Raw genomic sequence first — 11,782 nt, 5'->3', positions numbered from 1 at the left:
AACGGGTCATGAGGACTTTGTGAGGACCCACAGACATTTCTGAAGTCTTCTGTGTGGAGGAAGCTCCTCTCAGACATTGACTTAGAACATCCACACTTTCCTCAAAGACACTCTGTCCAAACTGTCCAAACCGTGAGAGACAAACGGGGAGGAGCAGTCATGGCGGTCAGGTTGTCCTCAGCAGCTCATTTAGTCTCAGATCGGGGGTTTTTAGGTGTTCATCTCTTCTGCTGCTGATAACCCAGACTGGTTCCACATTCAACCTCTGCTGAGGTTCTGACCCGTGTCGGTCTTCAGAGCTGGTCTCTTCTTGGATCCAGATGATTTATTATCCAGTTTTTCTGATGTTATGTAAGCAGCCTCTCCTCCTCTCAGTAGATTAAGAGCAGCAGAGAGGGGATTTGGGACCCATTGACAGCCCATAATGCTTATCACCAGCAGTAATGTAGAAATATGTCATCTGGATCGCTACTTTGAGGCTTAAACTAAAATGATCAGAAACATGTGGCTTCACTTTGGAAAAGCTGCGTAAAACCTAAAGAGGGAACATAATGAGAAGCAGAAAACGGTCAGAAAATTTCAATTTCAGCTGAAACAGTTCTGCAGAGAAATGTAATAATCTAAGCAGTGACAGCCTCTTATTTTGGAGAGTATTTAGGCTTTATTTTGAAACTCCAGGTTAGAACATCTTCCTGTTTGTTCTTTAATTTTTGGGGACTTAAATCCTGAATCCTGCAGCTTTTTATTCACTTTTCACGAACGTCAAATATCTAATCAGGTCCACATAGATATCTAGATGTGGCCATGTTGGAAGAACAGAACCTGTGGAATAATCTGAAACAACTTTTTAGTGTTACATTTAAAAAAATACTTTTCTAATCCCTCAAAACTGTGAACATACAGCTGAAGCATGCTGCTAAATAAATCCGACCAGAACACAGATCTGATGAGACGTTGGAGGAACGTTTTAATGTTTTTATTCTCGTGTGAAATCTGTCAGAACGATGTGGAGCAAAGTGAGAGGAGTCAGAGGACCGGATCTGGCCCCCAGTTCATCTACAAGCTTTATTTTGAAACTCCAGAGTGTAACCTCTTCCTGTTTGTGAATGTTAAAGTCTGCATTTTTGAGGCTGAGCTGCAGCCAGCAGGGAGAATCAACATGGCCGCTCACCTTGGCGTCGTGTTAACACCTGAACGCTGCAAACTGGCCGAACCTTTGGATGTAGAGATGTTTATCTTTCTCCTGAAATAGAAAGCGTCTACCTCTTCGTGTTTCTCTCCTCTGGATGTCCCTGCTCCTCCACCCACACCAACCCAGCATGCACTCTGCTCTCCTCGCTTACAGAACAGCCCGACGGTTACCGGAGGCTGCAGCCGCCGTGGGATTCATGCAAACAGGATTCAAACTCTACGCTTAAAAACACGACATTTATGGTGTGAAAAACCTGCACAGCAAGCTGCTGTTCCTGACGTCGTCTGCTGCAGAACCACAACGTTCTCAGAGTTCTATTTTAGTTCAATCTTTTGTTCTATTTTTAGTTTCAGATATCAACTCCCCTTGATGTCAGAGAATCAGGAGGAAAGAAAACCAGAGAAAGAATTAATTTACTGTCTGTCTTATTTCCTGTGAAGCTGCAGCGTTTAGAACAGCTGGAAGCTAACAGCAGCAAAAGGCTAGCTAAAGGCTAAAAGCCAAAAAAGACAGAAACAGAGCCACTCAGGCGTCAGTCAGGGTACTTTATAAAAATAAAAGTCTGGCAGCACCTGAACACCTCCTGACTTCAGGAGGTTCTGCTGCTGGAACCGAGCAGAACTTCAGCTGTTCTACAGGAACCCATGAAAACTCAGGAGGTCATCTGAAGAAAAAAGGATCATGTGACCCGCTGTCAGTCTGTGAGGAGGACGACTCTCAGCTATAGCAGTTTGCCATGGTGATTCAGGCAGAAACTCAGAGTGAAAAGTAAGCCTCAGACAAGCAGTCCCTGAGGGAAAACTATCAGTTGGATCAGAACTTCTTGACCCGTGAGCAGCAAACAGGACCGGGTTTAGAGCTCTAACAGGACCGGGTTTAGAGCTCCAACTGGACCGGGTTTAGAGCTCCTAACAGGACCGGGTTTAGACCTCCAAACAGGACCGGGTTTAGACCTCCAAACAGGACCGGGTTTAGAGCTCCAACTGGACCGGGTTTAGAGCTCCAACATTCTGCCAAAAAAACAACCGAAAGTTTCAGTTATCAGAGTTTATTAATCTGCTGTCAGATGAAACCAGAATGAACAGAAACGGTTTTCTTGCATAGTTTACAGACTATGCAAATAAAAAGCAGCAATTATTTGTTAAAATGATAAAACCCAACAAAACGACCCGACGAACGGCGACATGAACGACCGACGGGGTCAGGGAGGATCCAGCAGCCCGTTCAGTTTTATCTGATCTTTGAAGGTAAATGTCCAACAGTGGGACGTCCAGCCGTCTCCGTCAGGACGAGACTTTGGCTTCTGAGAGGAATCGTGTTCAGTTCAATCTGCTGATTTTATCCGCCCAACAGAACCCAGACCGGGCCTCACGGTGAATAATGTCTGATCAGCACGGATTATTATCTGTGATCTCTTTTCATTTTCTAAATTTAACCTCTGACCCTGTGTCTTCATGCTGCTGAAACAAGTTAAAAACTGAAACTCAGTAACTCGTCTTTCTTTAGTTTTCAGTTCAGTTTCTTCTAAAATGTTTGTTTGCTTAAAAGAAATTTGACAATAAAGCCCACAAATGCTTCCAGCAGCTGATTTTTTAAAATAAAATAGCAAATTCTGGTAATAAATTCACCTAAAATAAATGAAATCATGTTTAAAAGCTGGTTTGAACACATTGATCAGCTGCTCTGAAGCTCCTCGGCTGCAAGAAGTCTTTATTATTATTATTAAAAATCAATAAATCCTAAAATCCTCCACAAAGCTGAGAAAGCCGATGCTGAGTCGCAGGTACAGATTTGTATTTAAATGTCTGATTTTTTTCTTGTTTAAAGCAGTTTTTAGTCACAGGTTTAACGGGTGTGGAGATAAATCACATCATCGTCGGCGAAGAAGCCGATTTCAGATCCTGGCAGTCGGAAGCTTGAGAGCAAAACGTTTGTCTGGATTCTGGCAGATCAGATCCCATCGAACCTGCAGTTTGGAGCTCAGAGGATCTGAAACTGACAGAAAAACATCTTTTGGTCCCTCGGAGTCGAACAAACTGAAGAAAACTTCAGGAAGTTTGGTTTTTCATCCCTAATCTGAAGGAAATATGTTTTTAAATATATTAATTAAACGGATCGTCGACGGTTGATGACACAATCTGAAGGCTTTTACCGTGAAAGTCAACAGGAAATTATGTGATGGTTTCTTTGTCTGAAAGGTTCCTGAACAAAATAAAATCTATTCCAGATGAATCAGTTGGTTGAAAAATGATTTTTCCACCAAAAAGATTCTGCAGAACAGAAAAATATTTTCAAAATAAAAGCCTTATTTAAACCAACATCCTCAGAAATATTTCCCTTCTTGTAATGTTGCCTGAAGGATTTTATTTTATTCACACAAACCTGACAAACTATTCCTCTAAATTCTTGTTTTTAAAATCTGCAGAATTAATTAAAATGACATTAAATTGTTTTTTTCTGCACAGAAAAGCAAAAATTAAGTTTTCTGTTTAACTGTTTACTATAAAAATGAGACAAATGATTAAATCCCATCAGTACGTCTGTAAATGATGAGTTCTGCTGAAAATGTTTCATTTCTTTTTTTTACTTTGTGGAAATAAGATATTTTTTAAAATTAAAAGCTTTGATCAGATTTTTGTAAACTCTGAGCCGAGCAGAATTTACTGGTAGCTTTTATTTGTTAAACACTTCCTTTGTTGGAAGACTTTCTGTAATAAAAGATAAACTTTCTTTAGTTTCAGATGATTTATAAACTTGTTTAAACACTGAAAGGTTCAGAAAGTGAGTTTTCTAACAAACAGTCACTTCTGTTCACTTTGATTTCTTTTATTTTGAAAACCTCCACAGCTGAACTGGTTTGTCTCCATCAGACCGGATTCAGAGGTTTCAGCTTCCTGTGCAGACAGGCTGGGAAACATTCTGCAGAAAAACAAAAACTCACAGATGACTCCAGCAGAGCTGAGTTCAGACACTTCCTGCTCGGCAGGAAGTGACATCACTGCAGCCTGATTGGTCCAGACTGGAACCAATGCCACGCTTACAGATTGTTTCTGATCGTCTAAAACTGAACGATGAATTCAGACAGGCTGATCTGAAGAGCTGCAGAAAACATTTAATTAAAGAAGGTTAATGTCATTTTTTTATTTTAAACATCTTATTTCTGCAGCAGCTCCTCTGAGCTCATTTCCCTTAAAGTTATAAACTTTTATATGACGTCTGATGACTCAGGAATTTATTTATGCACTAAATAAAGAAAACTAATAGATGAGGTTAATGATTAAAATCAGCATGACTCTAATGAAAGTCAGTCCTAACATCCATCCGAGTTTGCTGTGATTCATGGAGACGTCTCACGTGTTGGAAACGTCCGACACTAGGTGGCGCTGCAGCAGGAGGTTACACACAAACAATCAGCTTTTCCTCCACTTTCACTGCTTTCTGTCACACTCAGTTTGGATTATGGGATGCGTGATGCAAACATCCCGCTCTGAGTAAATTATTCAGGTTGGAGGTTCAGAAAAGATTTTTCTGTCCTGCAGAAAATCGGCCTCAACCAGCAGCAGCAGCAGCCATTTTCCAGGCCTGCAGAGTGACTAATGTCTGTGGAAACTCTGCAGAGGAAACTCTGAGTGCCTCCACAGATCCATCACCCTCTCCCAACAGAACCATCCACAGCTCCCAGGCAAAGCGAGCCGGATCCTCTTCCTGCGTTCAGTCGGATAAACCTCCATCCATCAAACAGAAACATCCCAGCGAGCAGATCCAGGGCCCAACAGCTCGGCTGAAAAACAAGCTAATCTCACTCCCAGCTGCGGGTTTTTGGTCCCAAACAAAGCGGCAGTGTTTCTGAGACAAACATGAAACCCAGGCGAGGACCGCAGCCCGGTCCAGTTACAGACCCACCAACAAGCCGTCTCACTGTAAGACATTAAAGGATGTTTCTGGGAAAATGGGTCACTTGCCTCAGTAACCAATAAGTCAGCAGATCGCAGCTCGGACGGCTCATCCGGCGGCAGAATCTCTGCTTGTTTGGACTCAGAGCCGAGGCACTTAATGAGTTGGCTAATTAAATCTGTCCGTAGATCCCCGAGCGGCTGATTCAAGCAGCCGTTTGGTATTTCAGAATCTAATTTAATCGTTTTTGAAGCTTTAGGAAGTGTGTGTCATCAACCGGGACGTCCAGGAGGACTTTATGGACAAAAAGACTGTTTCTGTCGGAGCGAAGCTGCACGCTGTGGAGTTCCAGTCAGGAATTCATCCTCTCATCATGAACGTCTGAATCCTTCCAAGCCTTCTTTCCCCAGGATGGAAGAGTCAACAGCAACAACGACAAACAAGTCAGAATTACACAAAGTGGACTTTCTGTGAAGCTCAGGAGAAGCTAAAGTTAGCAACGCTGCAGCTAAAAGCTACCATTAGCACAACAGTAGCTAAAGGTAGCAGGAAAAGACAAAAAGAGACGATTTTTAAAAAATGTTTTGGAGGAATTGAAATGATTTTTTTGGGACAAATATTTGTAAATAAAGTTAAATAAGTTACAGAAAGCAGAGTCAGAGCAGCCGAACGTTTGGAGACAGATGACGTAGCTCGACAGCTGACTCAGCTAATTCTGTCTGTTAGCAAAATATCTCCTGAACCACTGGATGGATTTTAATGAACCTCTCTGAAAGGAAAGGTTGTCCGTCTACAACTTATTACCTTTTTGAGTCAATCTGATTCAAGATGGCTGTCACAGCTAGGCAGCCTTAGCGAACAGAAGCACAGCTAAAATTCAGTCAGTTTTACAAATACTGAGGTAATATTTGGTGTGGTAGTAGCTGAGCGTCATTTACAACGATCCTCTGAGCTCTGCTCAGAGCTACGCCTTTAATTTCCTAAATGGTGCAGGTCTTTTAATTTGACAGGACCCATCAACTTCCTGTTAGTGATCATGATGGACTGCAGCCAGTCGTTTCTCTTTGCCAGCATAAAATGACAACACTGACCAACACTCAGAACAACCAGGAACGTCTAAGGAACTTTTAAGAAGGAGAACAGAGATTTCTAAAAGTTGGAGCCATTTTTAAACAACTTCAGATTCAGAGATCATCTGTCTGTAACGACAGGTTCTGATGTGTCCCCCTCAGATGGAAGGAGACAGGTTCTGATGTCCAGGAGCAACCAAGGCTCAAGAACCTGCTGTCCACCAGTGTCCCTGTCCACAGTGAAGTTTTATATCACCATGGACAGAGGACCAAGAAAGACGCTCCAAAACCTTCAAGCTGGACTGAAACCTGCAGCTGTCCACATGGACAGGACAAGTGTCTTCTGGAGGACAGTTTGCTGGTCAGATGAGACAAAGACAGAGTTTGGACAGGAAGAAATGAAGGATGTTTGGAGGAGATGCCATGTTACGGTTTCTGTTATTTATCTTTTAAAACTTTTCTTCAAAATCAGCCAGGAGAAGGAGAGGCTTTTAAACACCGTTAAGCATGGTGGTGGGAGCATCATGCTGCGGTACAAAGATGGGCCAATGAAGGAGGACGACCTCCAGCTGGACCAGCGGTTCCCAAAGTCTGGGTCAGGACCCCACAGTGGGCCATGAAACATCAAGCAGATGTTCCCAAATAATCTCCAGAAATCCAATTTCCTTTAAACCAGGACTGATGATTTAACATGTGGTAACATTCCTGCATAAATGTTACCACAGATAAAAACAGAAATGATAGTTTGAACTTTTTTCCTCTTTTCTTTATAATATTTGTTGACAAGCCAGCAATGGTTGGGCTCAGAAAGCCTCTACGGCAGAATTTATTGGCCAGAACCTGGACCCAACAGAACCGTGAGCCAAACATGCATCAGAACCGGTTTGTGTTCTGAAACCTGCAGACCGACCTGAAAACAGAGAGCGGTCAGATGTCAGACGCTTGTGGATGGAGGTCCAGGAGACACCTGCTGAGGGACATCTGACCTAACGTTAGGGGGGGGGGGGCATATTTAGATTTATGTCACAGAAAATCCACAAGAAACTGAAACTTGTTCTGAAAAGCAGTTTGTTGCATCGTCTCCAGTAATCTGACTCGTGTTCATGATGACGGGATGGAAGCTCCTGTCTAACTGCAACTGGAGGCACTTCAGTCAATTCTGTAACAAGACGGGATTCAAGGCACCAGAAAATAACTTTAGAAATATATCTATGTTAAATATTAATCTGCTTCTCTTCTTCAAACTCTTTAAAGTCAAATGCAAAAGGAAAAACTGGGTCACAAACCACATCAACTGCTCCCATGCATTCCATCGTCAAGGTTTAAAGCTCGAAAGGAATAAAAAAAGAAAAAGGAGGATGAAAATTCTGAAATGTAATTTTTTAAGAGATTCATCTCTTCTGTTTTTAGCTGGCTCCCTCATGCACGGTTTCCTGTGGAAAGCCTGACAACGAGAATCATCATCATCCTCCTCTAAAAGGTCCCTCCACAACTGCAAGCAATTTAATACTGATGTCATGCACGGAGTATAACTGGATCAGAGCTGCTTGGGCCATAATGCTGAAGGATCTGACATGCCGTGATCTTCCTGCTCCCCTAAACATTCAACACATAAATGCTCCGAGTCAACCACAAACAGCCAGAGCACTTCTGGTGAAAACAAATTCTCCAGGAGGAGAGACGAGGGCCAGAGGAGACGAAATGCAGAACGTGGAATGAGGTAACGTTGTGTGCATGCTGATATAAGAGAGGAACAAGTCTCCACATGCTTTTATATAAAGGAGCGTTGCATGGCATCAGGCAGAATACCTGCAGCAGCAGATCGGCCTTCCTGTTGGTTCCTCATAAAGTGCCTGAACCCCGCGACGGGTTCTTCAAAGTTCTTCTGGACGTTCCACCCAGACCAGAACTGTAATCCGCTCAGAATATGCTTCTTCCAGAGGAACCTCGTCCTCAGAGGAATTTGTCCTTTTTTTAGTCCTGAAAGTTGTCTGGCAGGTGTCAGCAGGATCCTCGGTAAATTTGAACTAAATACTTTTATATTATTATTATTAGTTGATCTTTTCAAACATTGCATATCTGACTTTTCAGGTTGGTTTCAGACTTTTTTAGGATAATATAAAAGGTGCTTTAAAGAGCCTAGATCCCTAAATTAACTTCTCCAGAGCTGGATAATTTAAAAATATTCTAAGTTTTAAAAATGACAGTGGCAGTCTGTTTTGGCAGCCTAAGCTTGGAGTTCATCAGTTTCATTAAAGAGGCATTCCACAGTTTTACCACCAGAGAGATGAGGACGAAGGTTTAAACTAACGGGACAGATTAGTAACGTCTAGTTTGGGTCAAACAACTAAAACACTACATCTCTGGTTCTCCTTTCTGTTAGAGAAACAAACGGCAGATTGATCAGGTCAGGTTTCTGACCGTTTAAAGGGTCAAAGTTCAGTAAATCTGTTCTGAACTTCTCCTTCTGGGTTTAAAACCAGGACTTGTCGTATTTAAAGCTCCACTCTGGACCAAAAAGATTCAACTCAAAGAAATGGTGGCACTCCCCTTTAATGTTATGGAATAAATCTAAAAATTTGACGGTTCAAGTTTTAACTTTAACTGTTATTTTCTTACTTCTCTGAACTGGATCAGAATTTTATTGGACGGATCCTCAAAGAGTAAAAGCTTTTTAATTTGACAACTATTAGAGTCACTGTCTTTAGTCGGTATTTTCCAGCTTTAGGAAGCGGGTCATAACATATCCCAGACTTGTCCAGGACACGGAACCAGGACTTGTCTCACCCGAAGCTCTGGATCAGAAGAACTTCACCTGTAAAACTGGTGGAATACCTCTTTACTAACGTGGAATGTGTCTGATCATTTCAGGGTTTAACGCTGGAATTCTTTTTTAAAATTCCACAAACTGGGTCCTAGTTTTCTCTGAGGTTATCCGGGATATTAGAACTAGTACTGGGAACTAAAACAGGGCCTGAAGCACCTGGAGTCCGTCTCTGGAGCAAAGACATGAAGCTCTCGTGGAATGCAAAGTTAAAAGGTTTGATCATTTTACAACGGACTGGGTCATTCTTTAATTTGAGGGTTGTCCAGGAAGCCAAACCAGGACCTCTGGACCCAGAACTGGAAGGTTTAGCTTCATGTATAAATACGTAAATATATCTGATAATTTAAGGGTTCAAGATACGAAATATCGTAACTTTCTTCCAGCTGCCAACACCTGCTCACCTTTGCAAACCAAGTTTTTAGTTTGTGCACGAAAGTCTTTTATACCTTTTGAAGAACAAAGCAGAGAAGAAGAATAAAATGCACTGATGGAGATAAAGCATCCAGATTTCTACACTATTTACAGCGGCGCGCAGGGAGCTGCTTCACACATCTGTGAGCAGCTTGGCCCGGTTCACACAGTTCTGGCTCGGGGCCGTGCAGTTGGCAGTTCTAAGGTTCGCTTCCCTAAAGTTGTCTATGCTGTTGTTCAAGTCCTCGTCTATCTCCATGTACTCCGACTTGCTGACCACCGAGGAGCTGCGGCGGCTCGAGTTGGTTTCCGACGCCAAGTTCTGGTTGCTGATGTTGAGCAGCTGCGCCTGCTCCTCGCCCTCCGTCTCCCGGTGGTAGAAGTAGTTGAAGTTGGACACGATGACCGGCACCGGCAGCGCGATGGTCAGCACCCCGGCGATGGCACAGAGCGAGCCCACGATCTTCCCCCCGATGGTCACGGGGTACATGTCCCCGTAGCCGACAGTTGTCATGGAGACCACGGCCCACCAGAAAGCATCCGGGATGCTGGTGAAGAAGGACTCCTTGTCCTCGGCTTCGGCAAAGTAAACGGCGCTGGAAAACAAAATGACGCCGATGAAGAGGAAGAAAATGAGCAGCCCCAGCTCCCTCATGCTGGCCTTTAGAGTCTGCCCCAGAATCTGGAGCCCTTTGGAGTGTCGGGACAGTTTAAAGATCCGGAATACCCTCACCAGACGGATTACCCTGAGAATAGCCAAAGAGGTGGCCTGCTCCCCTCCTCCCCTGCCCTCCCTGTTGCCTTGGTCGTCAGCCAGCTCCGTGCCGAGGGTGATGAAGTATGGGATTATAGCCACGATGTCGATAGTGTTCATCATATTTTTAAAGAACGCTGCCTTGCTGGGGCAAGCAAAGAACCGTACGATCAACTCAAAGGAAAACCAGATGATACAGAGCGTCTCCACCACGAAGAAAGGATCTGTCAGGACGTTTGCTTTGTAAAATATGGTGGTGTTCCCCACCACATGCATCCGGTCACTCGGATCTTCCTTCAGCTCCGGTAAAGTCTCCAAACAAAATATGACAATGGAAATAAGAATAACCATCACTGAGACGATGGCAATCCCCCGGGCGGGCCCCGAGCTCTCTGGGTGCTCAAAGAGGAGCCAGATCTGCCGCTGGAACTCCTTCTCTGGCAAAGGTCGCTCCTCCTCCCGGATAAAACCCTCATCCTCCCGAAACTTCTCCATTGCCTCCGCGCCAAGTTCATAGAACTTAATCTCCTCGGAGAACATGTCCAGCGGGACGTTGACCGGCCTCCGCAGCCTCCCTCCAGACTGGTAATAGTACAAGATGGCGTCAAAACTCGGACGGTTTCGGTCGAAGAAATACTCGTTTCTTAACGGGTCGAAGTAGCGCATCCGCTTCTTGGGGTTCCCGAGGAGCGTCTCGGGGAACTGGGCGAGGGTCTTCAGCTGGGTCTCGAAGCGCAGCCCGGAGATGTTGATGACCACGCGCTCGCAGCAGTCGTGGTCGTTGTGGTCGTCGTCGGGCGGGTAGGGGTCCTGCGGGTGACCCGGCAGGGTGGAGGTGTCGTCCATGTTCTCCGTGGACACCACGGTCATCCTTCCTGGTGGGTGGAGGACAGGAGGAGGACGTGTAGGCGGTGTTAGGGGGGCAGGTTGGAGCTCCTACAGATGCCAGAAGCTGTGCAGAGCCTCCATCATCATCATCATCATCACCTCTGAGCCGAACGTTCTCTCGGTTCTCCACCTGAGCGATAAAAACAAGCAGACAGACAGGTTCGTCACCATGTGAGGTTCTCCTTGTTGTTCCTGATGAGGCACAGATCACGCAGCTCCTCCTCAGCTCCTCCTGCAGCTGCTGGCTTTTTACCACAGTAAGTTTCCAGCCCTGCTGCTCTTCCTCTCTCAGCCCTCACTTTCCTCCCAGAACAACCATCCTGAGAGGAGACCTACCTTAGCTGGAGAGCAGCAGATGTCCTCTCTCTGCGCACCTCCCTCTGCGCAGCTCGAGCTTTAATATCGCTTTACAGGAGCTGTGAAATATTAATGCAGCATGTTGTCCCGGTCCACATCCTCTTGGTGTTGGCTTTCAGCGTCAATCCGGCAGGAGGAAGAGGAGGAGGCGAAAATCCCGACTGGCATGTTTCAAAATCATGCTGAGGAGGAAGAGGAGCAAGATGAAGAGCTGATGGGAGGACCGAACCCTGCAGCATCAGCAGAAAGCAGCAAAACAAGCAGGAAAAAAACAGCCGCAGATCCGAGCAGAACCGAACCGGTCCGCTAATTTGGAAGCATATTGCAGGATTTCATGAGAAGGGAAAGTGAGGAAGGAGGGAGGGCGCGAGGAGGAGGGAGGAGGGAGG

At 44.7% G+C, this 11,782-nt stretch overlaps 1 protein-coding gene across 5 annotated transcripts in view; it reads right to left on the bottom strand.

Moving 5' to 3' along the window:
• Positions 1 to 428: 428 nt before the first annotated feature.
• The window catches only part of kcna1b (potassium voltage-gated channel, shaker-related subfamily, member 1b), a 19,693-nt gene continuing 8,339 nt past the window's right edge, over positions 429 to 11,782 (bottom strand). For 2 of the 5 annotated variants that reach the window (XM_037981299.1, XM_037981298.1), the window contains 2 exons: positions 11,373 to 11,575; positions 2,796 to 11,166 (listed from right to left, as the gene is read on the bottom strand). In XM_037981299.1, coding sequence (XP_037837227.1) covers positions 9,528 to 11,018 — 1,491 coding nt within the window. In that variant the 5' untranslated portion in view covers positions 11,019 to 11,166; positions 11,373 to 11,575 and the 3' untranslated portion in view covers positions 2,796 to 9,527. Of the gene's footprint in view, positions 536 to 2,795; positions 11,167 to 11,372; positions 11,576 to 11,782 lie in introns of those variants that run through there. The other 3 variants (XM_037981301.1, XM_037981300.1, XR_005234438.1) reach the window with 2 other exon arrangements.

The sequence above is a fragment of the Kryptolebias marmoratus genome, linkage group LG18, assembly GCF_001649575.2.
Source record: "Kryptolebias marmoratus isolate JLee-2015 linkage group LG18, ASM164957v2, whole genome shotgun sequence".
NCBI classification, from domain to species: domain Eukaryota; kingdom Metazoa; phylum Chordata; class Actinopteri; order Cyprinodontiformes; family Rivulidae; genus Kryptolebias; species Kryptolebias marmoratus.
This window is presented reverse-complemented; position numbering and strand designations above follow the sequence as displayed.